The sequence below is a fragment of the Stegodyphus dumicola genome, chromosome 1 (genome assembly GCF_044657685.1).
Source record: "Stegodyphus dumicola isolate Sdum_Otavi_A_Nest chromosome 1, ASM4465768v1".
Lineage (NCBI taxonomy): Eukaryota > Metazoa > Arthropoda > Arachnida > Araneae > Eresidae > Stegodyphus > Stegodyphus dumicola.
Genome location: NC_140768.1, coordinates 275372663 through 275396412, shown reverse-complemented (window position 1 = coordinate 275396412; position 23750 = coordinate 275372663). Strand labels below are relative to the sequence as shown.

Genomic DNA, 23750 nt, shown 5'->3' with positions numbered 1-23750 from the left:
TGCGCAACAAAATGCATTCAATCTCTTTTTTATCGAGATTATTTTGGACTCTCGATTATTAGCTTGCTGATTATTGAATCCAAAACTGTAACTGTAAAATTCCCGCTAATGCGCGCATAACATAAAACAATGAAGGCTCTAGAGCAGTGCTCCGCAACCTTTTCTCACCTGTCGACGCACAAAAAATCTTTCTGGAATTTCATGGCACACCAAAGAGTTCCGAGTTATCAAGGAAGTGCCGAAAAAATTCAAATGCTGACACACTTACAATCACGCAACAGTGAAATATATAAAAACATTTAAAATAGACATTATTAAGGAAAAAAAAATGTCATTGTGTATTAAATACATGATAAAAAATTGCAAAATGTCAAACACATATATTTGATTGCGGCACACCTATATCCTATTCATGGCACACCAGTGTGCCGCGGCACACCTGTTGCGGAGCACTGCTCTAGAGAGCATCGGGCTCTACAGCAGAGGGGATTTTCTCAGTTTCGGAGGAAGACGGATCAGCCTTTCATTTATCTGTTAAGTATTTAGTTTTACTTTATGAATATAAAAGTGTATTTTTATTCAAGTTTCGGTATTTATCAAAAAAAAAATTTTTTTTTTTTTTTTTTTTCTTGTTGAATCTATAAAACAGATAAAAAATAGTGTAAATTTAAATAAATATATATGCATTTTTCGAGTTTGGGAAAAGAATGGGTGGAATGATTGTATAACAGTGGTGCATGGGGCATTTTAATTATTAAATTTAAGTTGATGCAGATGGCGCTGCAAGTACGAGCGCAGTTTATTTCTAGTTATCACATGACTCTCGTGTTTTGGTGATGAGAGCAGATGATTTGTTTTTTTTCACTGTTATGCTTTTTTTTTTTTTTTTTTTCGGCTTGATAATAAAAAATGCTCTTTCATACAGTATTGTATTAAATTACATACAGTTTTTAAGACGACATCCATAGGTCATTTGTTCGTCTCCGGCTCGATGGACCAAAAAATGACGATGCGATGCGAAATAACACTAATAACTAATTAATGACTAAGAATTTTGGACTAAGAATTTCGCCAAGTGAATTAAATATTCTTGGTGGAAATTGAAAAAAATGCGTCAAGACAAATTTTTAAATTTCTCGCCAAGTTTCTCATCAAATTTTGCAAAATTTAATATTTATGCATAATTTGAAGCATAGAATCAAAATACAAAAAAAAAAAAAAAAAAAAAAAAAAAAAAAAAAATAGTTCAGAAAAATCCGATTTTTGGTCAGAATATCTATATTAGAACAATGCTATATGTAAATCTAATATATATCCTAAGGCGCTCTTTGCAGACAGACATGAAGAACGCAAGTTAAATTGTGTTAATCGGCTCAGTAGAACGAGATATATAGAGCTGCCCACCCCCGTTTTGTGTGTGTGTTCAAATTGTACCTCTTCATTGGCAGAAAACATCTACGTTAGAATAACAGCGATCAGTTTTTTTTTTTTTTTTTTTCCCTCGTTCATAAAATAGTATTAAACTTCTTTCAAAGCCTAATAATAAGATCAAAAAGTATGGATACCTAAAAGTAACGATTTCCTCTCCTCAGTTACTAGTTTGGAAGAAAACACCTATTAAAAACAATTATGAAGCATCCTTTATATTGTTTATTTTAATGAAGAAAATAGTCTGGAACTCATTTTAGCCATTGTTATAAAGATAAAATTCTTTCCTTCATTGATCATTAATGAAGCAGCATTGCAGAGTCGTGTTTAATCCGCTAAGATGCCAAATGTAAGTCTAAAATATAAATGCATGTGCTTAAAAAACCCGGATGCGATAAACACGATAGCAACGAAATATATCTACGTTCTAATTGCAGCAAAATGTCTGTTTGTATATCTCAGTTCCAGAAAACCATTAGACTTTGGCTGATAGTAACTTTGACCAGAAGACACAAGTCATTTTCTCGACAAAAAATGCTTTGATTCCACTGGATAAATGGTGTAGGAGAAACTTAGTGTCGCAAAAGTGATCATTACCAATAACCACTCTTATATTTCCTTTTTCAAGGTAAATTACGAGTCGCATAAAGATTCGTAATTTATGAAGACTCTAGTAATGAAATTCATTTTTAAAAACTTAATAATGTATTTTTGTAAGGATAACATATCAGCTTTTAACAAAGAAATCTAGCATTCATTTTGTGTTATTTATGGCACTGCTTTGTTTGTTATTTCCTTTAAACAATTCAGTAGATTTCCTCATTGTGATACTACTATTATGCTAATCGCTGAAAATAAAACTTGAAAGCCAGTAGTTCTGTTAATACAAGTTGTATTACTATGATTTTGGGTAACACTTAAAAGAACGCAACTATTCAACATTCACAAGTTTTCGAATTACTTTAAAGTCTAGATGTCCAAACTTTTTTTTATTGTCGACACTTCTGTTCTTCATCGACGCCTTTATTCTTTCAGATATGAAAAACCTATTCAAGGTCATCATTTGAGAGTAATTAATCTTACAAACTGAAAACATTGTGACGAATTAAATCAAAAAATGCTTGTTTGTGTTATATTATTAATGGAAGTGGATGTGATGATTTATAATATTTGCTTGTGTATTTTGTTGATTTGTAGTCTTAGCGATGTTAATGAAAGTAGATGCATGAATTCTTCATTCATTTTTATACCGTTCACTTGCAACCTTTCTCATAGAAAGAAATCTTATATTATCTATCCCGAGATTATCTGATCTTAGGCGATTGATAAAGATATTACTCCTAGCTGTCAGACAAATTTTAATGAAACGCACAATAGCGTTTTTAAGTTTAGCTTTTAAATAGATTACTATATTATCGCTTTCTAATTTTCACTGTCTTGGTCTAAATGTCTAAGTGTCTTTCAATCTAATTTTGCTCACCCTGTTATAACTAAATATAACTAATGCAAAATGTAAATGAGATATTGTGATTAAAACCTTTATTTGCAACCTAAGCCGATTAATTATACCAACTATGCAATTTGCCTGTTGATGATTATAGTGCCAAAAATACCAATATCTATTAATAACGCTTAATATGATTCTTTTAGAAGAAGGCTTCATAAATAAATATTGTATTTAGTCATCTTCAAGAAGTTAATGTAATTGGCACTTACCAGCACTTCAGCAACTTTAATTCAAACAAACTACACCTAAATCTCACTACACCAAGCAATAGCTCATAAAAAAGTGCTGAAATCGTTTCTTAAGTAGTTTCGATAATTGCAGAATAAAGCAGTTAGTCATTTATTATACTCCAAAGTTATTATCACATATGCAGATAATCTGGGTTATCCAAAACTTGGATATGACTTTTTTGCTTTAACATATGGCGACAAATATTTATAAACAGCTGCAGGGATGCTATATATAGACCTTTAATAAGTCATAAAATTGATAAGAAAGCAATTCATTTTAAGCAAAACACAAAATCAGTCCCTGATTTCAAGATGTCATATAATTAATAGTTGACGGAATATTTTGATAAAATTTTGCTCAAAGCTCAGTTAATTCAAAACGTTTTCTTATCTTTCTTTTAGAAATCTCTAGTACTGACCTGGACAGCTAAAGTGGCATTTAGCAGCGAAAATGGCTTTTACCCTGCTACAAAGAAGTTGGTACGTACGAGAAACTTGTCAAAATAAGCAGTGTTGAGATATTTCTGAGCGACAACCTACCAAACAAAAAAAAAAAAAAAAGGGACGGGCTGAACACAATGATTAGCATGTTTGCAAGTGGCCCTCACGACCAACGGCCTTAATTGTATATGACTTTTACATCTCGGGGTTCGTGAAGGAAAAGGGTTACTATATCCACTATCTATACCCCTGAATTATTTTCAGAATCGTTTCCGCGCAGTTCAGTTCAGTTCAGATGATGATGAATGGGGACAACTGGTCTTTTACCAAAGATTAACAGGTATTATTTCACATTCATCATTAACTTGAGTTATGTTAATTTTAAACAATAGTAACCAAACAAAATACATTGGCTGTATTTCAATACGAAATTTAAAAGTATATAATTTTTAATATATTTACATGAGAGTAATAAAAAAATAAAAATAAAATGCAGCTGCCTTAAAATATTTTTAAGTTATATTATACTTCATGGAGTCCATAGCTGTCAACTGCGTCACACCGGATTCGCTTCAGGATATGTCGTTGGAGCTCGATCACAGTCTCGACGCTTGCTACAGGTGGCTCGCACATATATTGTTTTTATAGTTATCAGTATCACAACTACTGTAAATATTTGGGCAGGATGATCTTTTCGGTATTAGACTCATATTCCTTCGAAATCACAGTGTGTTTTTGAGCTCGCCTTATAGATTGTCGATGGATCCCAAACTGGTGAAATTGAATACCTTAGTTTGCAAATAAAGATAATAGTGGAATAAACAGGCAGAATTTAAATATTATTATAATTTAACTAGACCATCCAAGCGATTGCCTAGGTTACGGCAAGCCTATATTTGCAGCATGAGATAGCGTGTAGGAAGTGTATACAGGTTGTAAGCAGTATACGTTCACCATATCAGTAGGAGGTCAGTACCTCCTGCCGCACATCATTTCGTAGTATGATATGCCCAATAAACAGCCCCGTAGACAATGTTTGGATGACTTTATTGCAGGTTGAATTATAAGGAAATTAGAAGGTTGAACTGTGACTAGTATGAGTCGAGGAGTACAAAGTCGCTCAGTATCGTGTTATGAGCTTAGATGGCATTTCGGAGAACACTGATAGCTGTAATTAAGAGAAGAGATCGACGAGTGAGAATAGATGAAATAGAAAGAAGACCATAGAAGACTTCTATCGCTGGATTTACTCGCGGGATGACAAGTACTGTGCGTGTTATTAATTATGTCCATCACAAACAAGCATTTTCTGTAGTTTTATGAAGACAAGGACTGGGCAATGCATGAATAAGACCCAATTTAATCTCACTAGCAACTCTGAAGCTCTAAATATCTGGGGGAAACGAGAAATACTGAATCATCTCATTAATGTTGTCGAAAGGAACCCGTTGGAAAAAATACCAGAGTTCTCGTTAGGTGAGGCTGAAGCACCAAACTGATAGCCGCTTTTTCAGGGGTTCTCAACCTGGAGAAAGGATTTCATAGTTTCAGGAAAGAATGCCTGACTTTTGCTGCTTCCTGGTGTGCCGCTAAAAATTACCTAAATCTAAATATATTTGCTTGTATTTTTCAAGTTTTGGAAAGAGAGGAGAAGATCTTCTAGCAATGGTGGAAGGGATGCATGGTACAAAAAGAGTTGAAATTGCGCTATTGTATCGAAAGCTTTCCTTTCTCATGTTTACTATTTCAGGGGTGCTATGAGCCTGAATTATCCGCCATTAATGGCAACAGCACACCTCATCATACAGCAGCTATCTGCGAACTGTTAGAAAGTGAAGATACTCGCTTCATGTATTGATCCGGGCCGAGATTCAATCCAATACGATGTAGACGCTCTCGAAAGACATTTGGCAACACGCTATTGCGATTGATGCTACAAGAAGAATGGGCCATGGAGCCTCAAGAGCTCATTGATGACTTCGTATTGAACATAAATAGATGAGACACACCTTGCAGCATAGGCAGAGTAATCATATACTTTTACTTGCGATAGCATTTTTATTGCTTGTGGCTTAACACATAGACATTTCTGTTCTTCCCTGCTGCATTCGGAATCCGCAATAAGTCCTTTGTATCTTTTGGATTTCGTTTTTGATTAGTGATGTTCACGTTTGCTCGATGATGTTATCCTTTTACCAAACTAAAACATTGCTGGACGAATTATCCAGATGTTTACCTGGCCAAACTAAGGTTAAATCTCTAAGAATACAAACAAGGGATATTCATTACTCATAAATTCGGATAATCAACGAATTTCCACAACTATTAATACTAGATACGTACTTTCGTTTACACTACGTACTTTTACTGTTAAAATTGTTTTCACAGCAAAAACTAGTTCAAAATAAAACATGAGAATTTTTTCAGTTACGTGGGTGTGAGAGTTCTACAGATATGAAATATAACTTTCCCGCAAAGAAATAATTACACTTGCATTATGTTTTAATAAGTTAAGCGCAAAATGCTTGATATTTTTGTGGGCGAAATTCATACAGATATTCGTAGTTATTTTACAGAGTCGGTCACAGTTGCAAAAGTTCCGTTTTACTCAGTACCCAAATACTCACCAAAAGAGATATCTTTTGATTTGCAGTTGCTCTGTTATTAATTTGATCAAAATATCTCAATCAGGAAAGAGAATTGAAAAGTAATTTAGTCGGCAGACCCATTCTCAAAGACGAATCTCGCACTTAAAAATTTACATTATAATTTTACGGAAACTGCTCACCTTCAGGGTTGAAATTGTTTTTATAAAATGTTTAGCCGTGTTTTGAGAAACTTCGTAATCGGTAAGACACATCTAAGATGAATATTTAAGGAAACAAAATCTGTAACCGTCTTTTTCAGACCCCTGAAATCTTTACCTTCAAATCATATCTCAAATGAGATTTTTTTTTTTTTTTTTTAAGAAATGGATATTTTTTACTAATGTTGCCTTACACATCCGTTAAAAAAGAAAATTCACAGTGATATATTACTGTGAATTATTCTTAAACTGCTTTTATTTTTATTTTTTCCAAATTTGCTGATAAATCAAATAGCTGAAAGTTTAGGCTATCGTATTTCCAGAAATGAGAAGCCGCAAACCACATAAGGCTAAAACTACCGCTTATCACAAACGAATTATCTCATGTATGCATGAAAGCAGGTTTAGAATATTATTTTTTTTGAAGGGGGAGAGGGGAAAGGAACAGCATTTGCAGTTAGCTAAAAGAAAATAAGAAGTTAGTTTTCCTGAATTTTCTCCATGTATTGTTGAACAACTTGCACGAAACTGACACAATTCAGAAATATGTTACTGTTTTTGTTAGCATATACCAATCTTTTTACCTTTACGGCACCCATGAAATAATTGATTTTCTTCTTTCACGGAAACATTACGTATAATAAGCCTATTCATCATTAATTATCGCGCGACACTAGGTTCTGAGGAAGCCTGATTGAGAAAAGCTGGATTACTGAATATATAAATAAAATAACCGATTATTACAATACGTTCTTTTACCTTCTGAATAAATTTGCAAGACCACTAATGTTCCGACCGCTGAATACTGGAAGACCGCGTGACATTGGTGTTCGACCCAGTTCTAATCAAGGAGGAGGATTTTCTTGCATTTGTGATTTTGTCCATGTTTGAAATAAATAATGGACAGTTTCTTTAAAAAAGTCTTCTACAGAGTATCTTTGCACTTCGGTGATGAATTAATGATTTAAGAATTGTGTTAAAATGAATTCGTGTAATTTAAATTAGTTATTCTTTTAACTCGTTACAAAAGGTGTTTTGGGCCACTAGCATTCAAGCTGATAAGATTGTTGAATACTGGTAGTTTTACGAGCGTTCAAGTCGTTGAGTACGAGTTGACTGCATAAGAAATTTCTAGTTCTTTAACAAAGTGTATCATGAATGCAAGCCAGTTTCCCTTAGAAAGTCCTTCTCAAAGGCTCCTCTTCTCTTAGGCAGACAGCTCTAGTGTTCTTTACCATACTAACAAATCCAGATCTAAATCCAAAAGATACTTTTCAACTAAATCATTTTAGCTAGAAACAAAATTACACTGTTACGAATTTCTGCAAATTATTATAAACAATTGTTTCAAAAATATGCGTTTAATTACATTTCTGCTTTCCGTAAAATGATAATGAATATCGCAACTTAACAGCCTCCTGTCCCCAACGTCCAGGAGTATTCTGGAAAGCTCTATTGCAGATAGACGAACCCATGAAGCATTTATCTATATTATCACCAGGAATACTTGAAAAGAATAGACTGATACTGCAGCCACGGGGAAAAGGGTTCAGTAGAATCTAACAGAGTTTCTGGCGAAGTCGGTTTCACACCCTTGGTTTCGGTCTAGAAGTCAACTCCCATCAACCATCTTACTAACCATAGAGCAAATTAATAGTATGTAAATAATTCGGTTAAGAAAAAAAGGATGTGTGTGTGTGTATTTAATTATGGCAAAGCACACTAGGGCTATCTGCCTAAGGGGAGAGATGCCTTCGTGGAGGACTTTCTAAGGGAAACTGGCTCGTATACACGTTACACATAGAGAAAACCACGAAAACACCCATGCAGCCAGCCCGTTAAGAAAAAAAAAAAAAAAAAAGGATAAGCTGCTTTATGCTTTTGCAGTTTGGGCAATAATTTAGTAAAAATTTGGCGACAGTTAGATACAGTGTTGAAACTTCGATAAGGATGAGTGGTATATACATTTGAAGATGAGATCGTGGATTCTCAGAACTGACCATCTTCTGTGGCTTACAATTTACAAGACTTGATAACAGATACAATGAATCTTGTTTATTGGGTCATTATTAAAAGCTCCATTAAATATTCTCTGAAATTTGATAAGTATTTTAATGATGTCTTCAGCAATTCTGAGTTATTTTCAAAAAGTATTTTTGAGTGCGGTTTATCTCAAAGTTCTCATTTTCTTCATATCAACATTTCGTTACGATGTTGCATATTTTGTTTTGGTTTATAACAAAATTGTATGATTACGTATCACTGTGATTTCATCAACATCGTGTTCAAATATCATGATTGTTATAAGCAGTAATTTCATTTGAGATAACTGAAATTACTGCTTATTATCCTTTATGTTGTATAGTGTGCTGCTTTTGATTCAAAGAAATTATTTTTTCTTTCTATATTTGACATCATTTAGAAGATATTTGAGATAAAAATGCAATGCACATTTGGCGCAGGAAAACCTATGCATTCAGCAAATTTATCCGCTATCTATAGGCTTTCATTTTATTTCTCAGAGAATCGTTATCAGAAAAATACAAAAAGAAAACTCTATAAACAAAAATGGAGTCTCAAATATCATGATTGCTAAAGAAAGCACTTACAGAAATCAAAGCAATACCTATGTTGAAAATTTAAGACGATAAAATCAATTTAAGACTTCAGATTTTTCAACTTATTGTTGCTAGAAATTAAAATTAAGTATAATTTTAATGCTTCCTTCTTTCTTCGCATAATTTCAAAATATGGTCTTGATGATGGAAATGCGAGTATTTTTAACTAAATACAAAATGCCCTTCGTTTTGCCAAATTTCTTAATCGAATAAAAGCTGCTATACGCATTTAGCCAAAACGTTGCGTCTCGTATCTGTTGATTCAATATGCATAATTTCATATATCCGTGGTCTAGAATAGTAGAAGAAAAATTTTGGCGTTAAATTTCAGAACACAAGCGAAGTGGCAAACGTCTGTAATATAACCAAAATTTAGCAGCTAAAATACGACCAACAACTTTCTTTTCATGCATCTATTATACCGTAGCTCCTGGTCGAAGTAACTGAATATGGAGAATGGGAATAGTGATTGGGGAGTCTGAGGACCCATTCAGACGATGGTGTATATATCATAGAAGCATAGTCATTAGGCATAAAATGCGGGAATTTCGTTCACACCTGCAAGACAAAGTCTAAGCGAAAGCCAATTAGAAAAGCTAAATTTGCTCATGCGTGAATGCTTCTACAGCTTTCCAGCTCTGTTTTCCTGCTCAATAGGTTTCGCGCGTTTGCATTGAATGGTCGGCTCATACCAAATCGGCATAAAGTTCGAAACTTCGAACTTTATGCTAAAACCTCTAAATCATTTTTTGTGACGTAGCAAAGTCTGGTTACTTAGCAACGAAGTTCGGCTTAAACCAGTTATGATATTTATACCACCATCTGAACGGAGCGTTATGAGTGATCTCAGTTTGCAAGAAACCTTTCAAACTTTGAGCTCGTACATCAACTAATAGTCATAAGTATATTGGTAAGAAATCTTAGCTATCGATAATTAGAATATTTGATTTAGCGTTGTTTCCCTTCCCATGCTTCTTCTTTTTATATATTTTGCGGCTTTTTTTTTTTTTTTTTCATTTACCTTGTTCATGTTATTAACGTGTTATCGCAACTATCCTGCTTTTAAAAACTTTGCTTATCCCGAAAAATAATTAGTCATGGTTACAGGTGCTTGGAAAATGAATGATTCCCATTTCTATTACACACACTGGCTAATGTATTAGAAACCTTTGAGATTTTCATTTGAATACGTGCTAGGGATGAAATGTGCAAATTGTTTTTATGACGGGGCTTACACATGGTTACAATGCTAGTATGAGTAAGGTGTAAGCGTGCTTTTCACGATATGAATGAAATAAAATGGGAAAAATGACAGATTTTTCACCATCTGCAAAAAAGCTTATCGTTGGTGCCCCTTTAGCAGGGGCCTCGATTTGGAAGACAGCAAAATCTCACTGGGTCCTTAAAAGCAGCCATAAAAAAAGTTTTTAAAAGTTGGAATCAGAGCCCGCAGTCCTTTTCTAGAAGACTTAACTGCGGTTCGAGCACAGTTCTTCAAGAGAGTGATCGGGATCGTCTCCGACGGATTGTACGGTAGAACGAGGACTCTTCTGTGCTTCAACTAACACAGATCGTCAACCAGGTCTCCTCCCAACAGATTTCAGCTCGAACCATGCGCAGAAAATTGCAGAGGTTAGGAAAGCATAGTTGGATGCCTGTGAGAAAACAATTTATTTCTGCCCGACATGCAAGAATTCGTTTGTAGTGGTGTCGGGAAAGAAGATACTGGACATTTGAAGATACTGGGCTCGGAAACGGGTAATGTGGTCGGATGAATACGCTACACCTTATTTTGCACTGACAGAAGACATCGAGTTTGGCGAGAACCCCAGGAAGCCATGAATCTGTCTTGCCTTACTCGCACTGTGTAAGGGTCTGGTGGGAGTGTTATGATATGGGGTATGTTCTGCTGCCATGGAAGTGTGCCCTGGCATAGAAGTGGCATGAACTGCTGGCATGGAAGTGGCGCCTCAGGGGTAAACAAACAGCCATGAGATACCTAGATATACTGGCAGATCAAGTGCACCCTGCAATGTTGCATTTTTACCCTGATATCGGATACTTCATGAACAATAATGCAACTGTACATCGTGCTGGAAGAGTTCAAAATTGGTTCGCTGAACATCAGTCTAACTTCCAACCCCTTCCCCGGCCACTGCATAGCCCGTATCTTAACCCCATAGAAAATGTATGAGATATGGTAAAACGACGCATCCGACAGCACTCGCCTCTTCCATCTAATTTAGAAAATCTAAAAAGCTGCATAGCCAATGCATGGTATACTCTGGACGTAAATGCATTCCAGAAGCATGTAATACATTGGGGATACACTCAGACTCTCCTGGCCACGAAGTGGCCTCATGGTAAAAAAAAAAAAAAAAAAAAAAAAAGAAAAGGGGGAGTGACCCCAAAAGCATGTGTGACCCAGAACCATGTAAACTCTATGCCCAAACGAATCAGAGCAGTTATCCCTGCAAAAGTTGGTCCAATAAAATATTAATCTTGGGTTTCTAATTCATCGGCCAGTGTGTGTATCTTAAGATACAGTATATTACTCTGACGACAAGAATTGCATTTTCCCTTTCTCGCTCGTCGTTTTCACATCATTGTTAAAATGTCAGAATCATTTACTGTGATGAAAGAGAGGGTACCGTATTGTGCAGTATATTTTACATTACTCTATTTAAAAGTACAGTTATATAATGTATTATAGAGTACAAAATATTTTATTCATAATTTATCTAAGACTGGTCTTCTTTGCAAAATTAATAAATTAAGTTTAACTGTAAATATCTATGTTACACCGAATATTGTGTTTTATATAGTGCTATTAAACATGGTTTCGCACATATCCGATAAATATTGTACCGCATTATCCGCGAATACGATGTAGCTTTTATATATGCAATCACACTTTTGAAGCCTTTGCCCTTCTTTTCAAATTTGAAATCCTTCTTTCAATAGCAACACAATGTGGCTAAATTAATATGTAATTCCAATTACTTTATTTTCATTGCTAAGCATTAAAATTGTAGCACGATGAAGGCGGCATGTAAAAGACGTCAAATTTGCATTCAAAGTATGGCATGCTGAGATATACAAATGATCAGTATTCTAGCACATTTTCAGAAAACCATGTGAGTAACGCCATCTACATTATATTTAAATGGGAAGATTGCACAGCGGGCTGTCATTCTGAAATCGCATTTGAACGTTGGTTATTTGTATAAAGGTCGTGTTATGTCTCATGTAAGAAAGAGACACTCCTATCGGCACGTATCGGTATTTGACCGTGGCAGTATCGTGCTCTATGGGGACTTTGGTTAATCGTTCCGCGACAGTGCTCCACATATTGGTCAAGATTCGAAGATTGTGAGGTAAATTTGGAATAGATGGGTCTAAAAGGGGCATACTAAATGTCATGTAGGATCTCAGCGGCCCCAGGCCACTAATACTCGAAAGGACAGACCATGCTATCTTTTGGTCTTGCGAGATCGTACCGCCACGTCACCTACCCTGTGTCAGAGCATGGCTTGTGAGCATTACGATAAAAATGCATAAAGGCAATGCGACGATGTCTGGAATACTAGGAACTATCAGCAAGGTGACCGTCGTTGCTGCTTCCCTTCACGATGTAGCAAAGACAGACACGCCTACAGTGGTATGACGAACGACGAGATTGGATGCCGTGGACGACACTCGAGTAGTATCTTTTTAGACGGATCCCGATTCTGCGAACAGCATCATGATGGATGTATTCGCATGTTGAAACACCGTAAAAAAAAAAAAAAAAAAAAAAAAAAAAAAAGAATGATACCAAAGGAAAAGAAAATTTACATTCGTCATGGTCATACGAAGCCAACACTTGGCGTACTGATTTGGGATGCCATTAGTTACACATCCCGGTCAGCTGTTGTTCGCATAGCCGGTAATGTGGGCAGCTATAATTATATATTTGACATGTTAAGGCCAGTGGTTGTGTTTCGAGACCTGCGTGATGTCATCATTCAACATAATAATCTATGATTGCATGTGGCCCATGCTGTCTGGATCTTTGAACAACACCAAATAAAACTGTAAAGTTTACTACGGTTCAGTGATCTAAGTTCGTGGTATTTCTGCTTAAGTTTTGTTAATGAAATGTTATTCAATTTACACCTTTCTTTTTTGCCTATTCAAACTTCCATTCAAACTTCGTTCACTTCAGAATTAATGCAGATATGCGTGACAAGTATTATTATTAGAAATTTAGAAGAATTAGCTATAGCTATATGTGAGAGATTTTGGCCTGACCGCCTTCGCTGTTTTACTGTGTAATGTTTCACTCTCTGCCGGCGACTGCGATGTTAATCTGAATTAAATAATGTAGTGAAAGGATAAGATTTGTGTTAAGTTGTACGTTTGAATTTCTGTAGCGATCTGACAAAGCTTGTAGATTTTAAGATTTGATTAAGTTATAGCAAGTTGAAGAAAACTGGTGCCCCTCACAAACCCCCGTGGACCCAGTGGAAAACTGGACCCCCGTGGTCCAGGTGCCCCTCACAAACGATGAGGTAGAATAAATTTAAAGTTATTTTATTTCTGTATTCCTCTTCCGTTGTGGTAATCCTCCGACGTCTAGATCCAGACTTCTACAGCGGTTTTGTCCCTTTGATGACACTACAGCCCCATTCACAAGAGCAGATTCGACCGGTAGCGAAAACCGGTTCTTCCAACGTGTCCCGTTCACATGGGACAAGCATTAACTGCCTCGCCGAATTGGAGGTAGAATTTGGTTGAATGCTCCTTACCTCTCGGGAGCAGGGCAAATGGGGAGATTTCCCGTACTATACTGCGCGGTTCACTTAATTTTAGTTACTGCTCGCTGGACTGTCAGCGAAACAATCGCGCTGACAGATGTCTGGGGATGTGATAGCATCCCCCCCCAAAAAAAAATTAGATAGAACTGTACAAGATACGGAAATTATAGAAAAATACAGACAAGGTTATCTCATAATTCCAGAAATATCGTTCAAATTAAAACTAAAGTTAAGACAACGTCATATGGGCTTCAACGCGACAAGGGACTCGGTAACCGTTTGAATGATCATTTAAAAAAAATTAAGCATTTTCATCTACTTTTTATAAATATTATTAAATGGTTTTGTGAGACAAAATAATTTTAAGCTGAAAAAAAGTTTTTACTAGTAATTTTTTTAATTTAAATTTTTGAAGAAAAATTTTACAATTAAAATGTTTTTCTGTCTCCCCTCAGTCTTTTTATTGTATTTATTAGTTCTTAATAACTTCAAGGAATAATTTTGCAATTAATGAATTAGTTTCAGAGAAAAAATAAAAATGCACTTTTATCTAAAATCTTTAAAACAAATATGATCTCAGTCACATTTTCATTTCAAATAACTTTTCCTTTCAGCATTTTGCAAAACCCATCCTTGTTTCTATAAAGTATATAATTTTAAATAAGCAATAAAAATAATAAAAAATTTAGTCCATACCTGTATATGTTTTAGGACTTTAAGTAAAAGGATTTATTGAAAAAAATGCAAAAGGTTTCTTAGTTTGCATTTGCAGTTTAAAGAATACAAACTGTCTAAATAGACATTAATCATTTCAAGTTTCTTTAAAATTTTATTACTGAATTTCAATACGCACCAAACCTAGTGCTATTTATTCAGTTGGTAAATAGAAATTAAATAAAATTACAAACCTTCTTTTAAAACCTTATGTGGCCAGAAAAATTGCAAAAACTCATAAAACGCAAGCAGAATTTTTCTTTACCTGTTTTTGTTTTGTAAAACATGTTCAAAACAATTTTAATACATTAATTAATTATAATATTGTTGCGTGCGTACCGGTTTGTAAAAGATTGATAATATTTCGTAAATGATTGTCATTGCACTCAAATCCGATGATAGCTTAATTAAATTTATTTTATCAACAGAAACATTTCAAAGTTCTGGATGTTCTACAGAAATACTCGTACAAGTGTTTAGAATATCACTAAGTATAATCAGTAGTTATGCTTCAATCTAATAAGAACGTTAAACACAACGGAATGCAAAACGCATCTTAAGAGAAAATTAACTCAGAAATATCTCCAATCTCACGCTGAACTAACAACTGGCAACAATAACAAATTATAGAGCATAAATAATGTCATAAAAATAGTTTGGTATAATGAGATTATTACTTTGAAACCGATGTTTCTAATTGATGCCCAAGAAGAACCAATATTTCCCATTCTGCTTCACTGCAAATCTTTCAAAAAAGTAAAAGAATCATGCAATTAATTTCCTTTATCATTTTTTTAAATGCGAAAAGTTTGTTTTATAAGCTGTGAAAATGTCGGAAGTTTGTAAGCGATATATTTTTAGATATGAAATTTTAAAATTAATGGGCGTCAAAAAGTCTAAAAATATGAACGATTTTCAAAAATTCTCCAAAATATTTTTAAAAAATATTACGCTAAAAATTTCATTTAATTTTTTTTGTCCTCCACAGTGTGTTATGGTGCAAAATATAATATTCTGAGATTCTCAGTTTATTTGTTAATATTTCAAAAAAATCGTTTCAGCTTTAAATTTGAAAAAAAATCTAATCCTCTAAAAATCAAAAGCGTGACATCACATCCACAAGCAGTGTAAGTACAAAGTTTGAGTTCTATATCTTATCGGGAAGCAGTTTAAAAATCCATGATCATCTTTTAACCATAGCGACAAGCACCAAGAGTGAACTAAATAACAGCTTATAAAATAATAATAATAATAATTAAAAAGCATATATTTTCCAGGAACCATTACGAAAGTTCAGGTACCAGTTGCGAAAGTACAGATTACAAAATTAACAACATTAAACAACGTTAAAAATGTGTAAACAGTATTAGAAATCTGCCAATTCGGAGACGTGATTGTTCACAGAGGCTTAGGTGCAAAGGGAAGGAAGAGGGTGGTCTTCTGAACGGGTCCTAAAGACGAAACTCTTCCATGTGTCCTTTTTCTCCTCCTGCTAACGGCAGCTGTGCCAAGGAGCGTTGCATGTGAACGGGGCTTATGATGCACATTCAGCTTTCTCGCAACAGCGGATGGTCTTGCACGAGCTTGCAACATCCCGACAGTACATCCAAAATCCGTCGGACCCAAATGTATTAAATTCTGATTCGTCTGCAAATATAACTCTCTTTCATTATGATAAATCTGTCCTTACTGTGGATTTCGTGACGCCATGTGTATTTTCATTGTTTTCTTGCTGAAGAAGAATTTTCTTCTTGATGAGCCCCCATTTTATTCATGTGCTAGAATGATTCTTCTAAATGTTTCAGGGTTAACTTTTATTGCAAGCCGCTCTGTAAATCCGCTGCGAGTTTCACAGCACTAAGTTCTAGGTTTTGTTTGATTTTTCATAAGATAAATCTACGACTATTTCACGTTAGCTTAGTCCAGACTTAAGTTTCTTTTGAACAGTTCCACATATTTTCCATTGTTTTATTACAACAAAGATAGTAAAACGCTTTGTATCAATAATTTTTTTAATATTTTGGAAACTTTTATTATGTTTCAAATTGTGAATAGTTAAATTTTAAACAGATCCTTTCAATGCTTCGTAGATCTTGCTGTATTTACTTCAGGTACGGAACGGTTAGTATATTTTGCTGAATAAGTTATAATTTCCAAATAAAGACGAAATTCTTGTGATATATTTTCATATGAAACACAAACCTGTGACAAGAAATATCTTCCAAAACGTCTCAAACAAAATTTTCGAGTATTCGAATTATATATTTAACTTTCATATTACTCATACTTACATATATATCAACGCAACCAATTTAACGCAATTTGACCAAAGTAAGAAAGACTGAAAAGTAAAAAAAAAAAATTTTTTTTTTTTTTTTTAAACTTTCTCAAATAATGAATGTTTAAGTAATAAGTAAGTCGGAAAATCAATATGAAGGAAAACACAGTTTAAAAACGTTAAAGACCAAAATTAAATTTTAAAATAAGGTCATGTAACGAATTTAATTTTTTTTAATCCTTCTCTAACGTGTTAGTACTATTTTTTTGCAATGTTCACAGCAATCTGTTTTCGCTTTTAAAAATATCAGCGCATGCACAAACTCGGTATTGCGCACTGGTTACCTACCGAACTCATCTCATCCTTGTTCCCATTAGAGATTTTGAGGCACAATACTGTATTTTTGTGGAAATTTCAAAGCGGTTTCTTCCGCTGCTGGCAGATTCCACGCGCTATATTTTAAATTTGAGCTAAAAAAAACTGTTGGACCTTGGAATGCAACAAAAAGAACGCTTACGAAAATGGCGACGCTGCTTGACTGAACGACTGTTATGAGCATGGTTGCCTGAAGAATATTTATGTGCATGGTTGCTACAGTTTCGCATATTCCGAAAATTTGGCGACTTCTACTAAGATTTTTGCGATAATACGTAAGTACCTGTATAATTTTGCGAGTTACTGATTAACAGATTTGGAATAAATCATTTTGTTATAAAGAATTTTTAATGATATCTTTGTAACAAACAAGTCTTAAAATAGACGAAAAAAATAAATTGAAAAAATACTGGGATTTTGTGTTTCAATATTTAGTATAAGATCTATGCAGATAAATTTCAAAATTACAAGTGTCCGAAAACAAATACCAGCTAGTGAAAGTTAAAGCTTCCAGAACTGTGCGGGTTAGGTCCACATTTCATTCCAAGCCTTCGCTTTAGAATTAGCTACATATTCTGCAAATATTCGCTGGTTTTGGAAGTATCGTTGACATGAATGCTGTTAGAGCCATTCAATATGGTGATGAAGATGACTCCATAAAATCAGAAATGTATTCAATAATCAAACATTAGTGTTTCCGAAAATTCACTAAATCTACAAAGTGACTGGTTTGTATTAAAAAAAAAAAAAAAAAAAAAATCAGGCTATATTTTTCTATTGTATTTCGTATCTGAAAAATGGGCAATGAAATTAGATGATGTGAAAAATTCTACATGAATCACCTTTTAAAATACTGCAGAATGTAAACACTTGGAGGAACACTTAAATTTCGAAAGAAAAAAATGTTAAAGAAAATTAATTATCTGATAAAAATTAGTTTATGAACTACATTTAGAAATCATATGAATTGGCTGAAAAAAATTAAACTGATCCGAGCTAAATAACCGGAAATGAAAAGAGAGATTTCCCATACTCAGAGCTATATCATGTTTCTTTAAAATCTTCAACATTAATAACTATACTCAACTTTAGGAATAATTACAGCAGCACAATATATATTTTGATGACAGTTAAATCTGCCATGGCGACCATTTCTAAAAATTTTAAATATTCTTGAAAACAAAAATAAACATGAATAAGCAACCGATAATCATATTCTCTAAGACAAACATTTACAGAAGTCTCATATACAGAAAACAGTAATCGTTTGGAACCATGGGATCTAGCCCACAACTGAAAAATTCCAAATTATATATTACATTACGTGTTTGAAATAATAAGAATATGCTGCTTTTTTTCTTCTCCTCTTTCAAAATTGTTTTGTGCGACACTGGCCGAGGAAAAAAATCTGGCCACTTTTTTAATAAGAATTGAGTCTAGTGTCTTTCACTATTATTTGAATGTTAGAAAACTAAGATGTGAACTAATCACATTACATCTCAGAACTTTACATTAGGACTAAATATTTTGCCATGACATGAAATGACTGCACTTGTATGTATTTAAGTACTTCGAGTACTATTTTGAAATTCCTCATTTTCAATTTGATAAAATGTAATTTAAATTTTAAAAAAAGTAAAATATAATAAGATCTTGATCAAAAGTGTTTTCACTGGTGCCAATATTTTAAACAGTATGATTTTATTTGCTTGCGGCTATTGTAATAAATAGAGACACAATGAACCTGTGTTGCATTTAAAATCATATATAGCATCATAATCACAACTGCATAAAGTCATAGACTAATACAATAAACAAAGAAAAATAAATACATAATTCTTGTAAATACCTGTCTTTCATGAAATATGCGTCTCGAAAAACTCATAAGTTCTGGTCAGTATCCATGTAAGAATTTCAAGCAAGTTTTATCTAAAGCGGCAAATCTGATTGTTTAATCCATGCATATTAAAACTGAGATACACTTTACGTCGAGCGAAGCATATCACGTGGTGGTTGGCTTGAAAGAAAAAAGGTTTAGCGGAAAGAAGTCACCGCAAGTTGTGACGTCATTTCCTACACGTCTGCTTTTCTAACAGTAACAATAAGGGGCCGGGTGAAATTGCAGGAGGTAAAAGCGGTTTGAGCTAGTTAAATTTTTTTTCTCTCGGATTCGTAAAAAAATTGCTTTCAAAACAAACTTTATTTCTTTATGCTGAACTAAAATTTTCTTTGCTGTTTAAAAGGCAATACAGTTAGACAAAGTAATTGATATTACGGATGTGGAATTTTATTCATACAGAAAAAACGAAATATTTTATTGTTAAGCAAAATGTTCTCTCATTTAAAAGTTTGGCTTCATAGTAGCTAAAGTGACATCAAATTTATTTTCGTATAAATGCAATCAAATTCCGTTGGTATCTCGATTATTTAAAAACTGATACAGTTAAGTAAGGTGACTGTTAAAGTGTATAATACCCTCTGAAAAACAATTACACATGGTTCCAGATGATTTTAATTTTTCATGCAGGTAGTTGTCTAAAAAGGTTATTGTTCAATACTAGTGTTTCTTTATTTTTTAATAAATACTGGACATTTTCAAAGGTGATATTCTTAGGTAGATAGTTGGCCCAAAAATATTCGTTATACCACAGGTAAATTAAATTGGCCTTTAGTATTTTCTTATTTAAATAAAAATTTAATCTAAGGAAAAAAATTAATCAAATTTTAATTGAATTATACATTCTATCTCCCCTGCTTAGTTCTTAATGCCACCCTTGACGTAAAACAGTATGGGCCCCTTGCGGTTACAAGTTCAAGGCCTTGAGATAGATGGCATAGTAGTAATTATTATTAAGCAAATTCTGTGATGAAAATCAAATTGTTTCAGAGTTACTCAAATTAACACTCTTCGGTTTTTTAGGCACTAACACTAATAAAAGATTGATTGGATGGTTAATTGATCAAACGAAAGTACGCCAGGGATATCTGCCTAAGGGAAGGTATACATTTATGGAGGACTTTCTAAGAGAAATTTATTCATATATGCATTACGATTGGGAAAAAAATTACTATAAAGCAAACTGGTAAAACAAAATTAAAATTCGCTCAAAAGAGGAAATTTTTGGAATTCAGAGGATACAAATTGAAATTATTTTTTCGAAGACAGTATCCATGAAAAATGCTAAATATTCTCCCGATAAATGCAATTTAAACATGGCTACTCCGTGCGATTTCTTAATTTAACTTTTATGAATTTTAATCTTGAAAATGAGGGCATGCCTGGTGCTTTCTTTATGCTACATTTTCCAGCATTTTTTTTTTTTTTTTTTTTTTTTTTTTTTTATTTTTATTTTTTTGGCTTCACTATCATTGTAAATTTTATCTTATTGCTTCATAGATTGTTGTACTTCTTTATTTTTTTATAAACTATGTATTTTAGATCAACTCGTTCGTACTGTAGAGTTTGCAGGTGCCGTCCTGCATAACAAGCAAAACATCGACCTCCTCATGCTAGATATTTCAAAATTTTTTAATACTTTCGTCAAGAGAGGCTTATCTTCAACTTATTGTCCTCAACCTGAAAAGAGAACTGATTCAACTCATTTGGTCCTCTATTTCAAAAAGATCGTTCTTCATATTTCAAGGAAAGGATAAATTCGACGTTAAGTTCATACAAGCGGGTGTGTCACAAGGGTCAGTTCTTAGCCCGATTCTCTACCTAATTTTTCTTCATGACTTCCCGAAACCTGATACACAAAATTCTCTTCTCGCATGTTATGAAGACGATACTTATAGCACTGAAGTCTACAAACGTTAATCATGCCATCAAAATATCACTCTATTTATTGAATAATGGTGTAGAAACTGGAGAATTTATATAAATGCGCAAAATTCGCAGTTACTTATCATTAGAAGAAAGAAACTAATAATCCCCATAATATGCAACTTGAAATCATTCGGCGAAGAGATCCCCAGGGTTTGAAAGGCATGTTACCTAGGAATTAGTCTACATTACTTTCTAACATGGACAGACTACGTAAAGCATGTCCACAGCAAGGCACAGAAAATAATCAGTTGTTTGCTTCTACTCTTAGGAAACTATTTCCAAAATTGTCAGGGTAAAAAGCGGCTTATTTATATATCTACCATTAGGCCCATTTTGTGTTATCCCTCGCCTAGGCAAATATTCTATCAAAGAGCTTAAGAAGCTCCCTGTCGGACAATCAAAGTTTCTTCGCATCTTTACGAATGCACACCATTACATGTGCAATCAGCCACTACATAAAAAGGGAATATCCGATTCTCACTCCAATAGCTACTATACCAAGCTATCAGCCACTACACTAAGATTTCAAACACTAGCCTATTGACAAGTTCATTATCAGAATAAATGAGAATTTGTGTAAAAAGTCGTTAGACTGGAATCACTTGCGGTATATCTCTTCAACGACACAAATTTATCCACACAAAATGCCTTTGTAAATTTAACACAGTTCTTTCATTTTACTTTACCTGTGCTTGATTTGTATTTACGTGCTTTTATATCATGTAAATAGTAGTTTTCCTGTTATTTGTTCTGTGCAGTTTAATTCATCTCGTATTTGTTAGTGTAAAAAATTCTTCAATTCATATGCTGAAATTTTCTTATGGGGCTTGGAAAGTACTTTATTTATTTCATAGAAATTCAATGCACGACCTGTTAAATATATCTCATCCTGACCTGCGCTAAGAGATAACTAACCACACTCCTTTTGATCCATCTTGTTCTCTCCATTGAGGATGCCTTGGTAAAGACTTCTTGATCCGAGTGATACAAGATAGCACTAATCCTCAAAGAGCCGGACAAGCCTCACAAATGCGCGACACTCTTGATGTATAACAATAGCTGGAGTAACAATCGAGCTTCTCCTTAATTTTGATGGTGAACATCCTAGGTGGGAAAGTACAAGTATCTCCCACCCATCTTCCCTACTACCAAACATTCGAGAGGACTTTATGATTGCCCTGTATTTTGAGTGTCACAATGCCACACAGACATTATACACTTACAAACATTCATGCCTTCTCCGGTTCTCGAACCCGATCCCAATGATACAACAGTTGGGAGCACTAGCCCATATACCAATTAGGGCAGCAGCGATTAGATACAATAAAATCTTGTTATATTTTGAAGTTAATATATTTTTTATCATTATGAATGGTAGTTTTGAGGTTCTCTACTAAATGCTCATCTCGACCGTGCATTGCAGGTTTTCTCTTTGAAGCGGAACGGGTGGAAGCTGATCTGCAAGGCCTGCGTTGGAGACGGGCGCCAGAAGTATGGCGTCGTTCGATAGTTTAAAATCATATAAATTTTTATTCATAACTGTGTGATTGTAAAGAAATGATTAAGTAAAAAACTAAAATAGAAAAGATGCAACTATATACAGCATGCTTTTCACTATGAAACTGAACTTTACTTCTTTTCAAAATTAGTTAAGAATCGAAAGTTAATTATTCTAAGATTTTGTACCTACTACAATACTCTGAGCCGAACTGCACTGGAGACTGTTTAATACCTGATTTTTTTTAAAAAGTAACAGAATACTGTATCGCCGCATTTCGAAATTTCATTGAGCTGAAAAATTAACAACAGTGAATTGAAAAATTAACAACAGTGAATTGAAAAATTAACACTTAATGCTCTACTGATAACTGGTATAATTTGAATAATTTATGTTTGACTGGTTATTATTTATTTTACAGCGTAAAGATAAAAATATACATATGTTTTCCTAAAAAACTAAAGCTTTATACCATACTATATAGTAAGACGTCGATTATTTAGATGCAGTTTTCGAAAAATATCGATGAAAAGAATATGAATTCATTGTAAAAGATCTTCTAAACTTGAGTTTCAGGATGGTTTTAGATGGGGGAGGGAACTGATCTTATATTTTAAAAAAGCGATATTAGTTATAGCTATGCTATAAAATAATTAAACTGCTAAAAATGAAGTTTTTGGATCCAAAATTAAATTTCTCGAGAAAAATGTAGCAATATTTTGAAATTTTAAGGAGAGACAAAATAATACTGCTTCAGCAAATATAGTTTTTTTTACATAGCCTTTATTAGTAAATAATATTTTAACAATAATAATTTTTGAATGAGTAGAATGATTTGATAGATTTCTGCCTTATTCAGTTCATACTGGCAAAAAGGAATGCGTATGTGTTTCTAGAAACTGTTGTATTAAGTGAATGAAAACAAACTTTCTGGCAAGGAAAAATGATTAATAAAATAAAAAAGTGAAACTCGTAAATGAAAAGCTGAGGAAAATTAAAATATGGTTGCTCATGTATTATATTGGTATTAACGGGCACAGCCCCCACTCCCCCTAGCTGGCATAGCAAGCCTATGACTAAAAGGAGGACCGGCCAATCCAACCAAAAACGAGGGAGCCAGCAGCCCGGCTGCGTTCCGCCCCCCCCCAAAAAAAAGAGAAAATCAACAAAATTAAATTAGCCCCAGAGAAACCAGGTTAGAGCCTCGAGTAACAGGAGAAAAACAAGTTA

At 33.9% G+C, this 23750-nt stretch overlaps 1 protein-coding gene across 1 annotated transcript in view; it reads right to left on the bottom strand.

Annotated features, from left to right (window-relative positions):
* LOC118182384 (long-chain-fatty-acid--CoA ligase 5-like) overlaps positions 1-19188 on the bottom strand; it is a 201355-nt gene extending 182167 nt beyond the window's left edge. The window contains exon 1 of the mRNA XM_085807174.1: positions 19046-19188. Within this exon, the coding sequence (XP_085663300.1) occupies positions 19046-19081 (36 nt within the window). The 5' untranslated portion in view covers positions 19082-19188. The remainder of the gene's footprint in view (positions 1-19045) is intronic.
* Positions 19189-23750: the final 4562 nt, after the last annotated feature.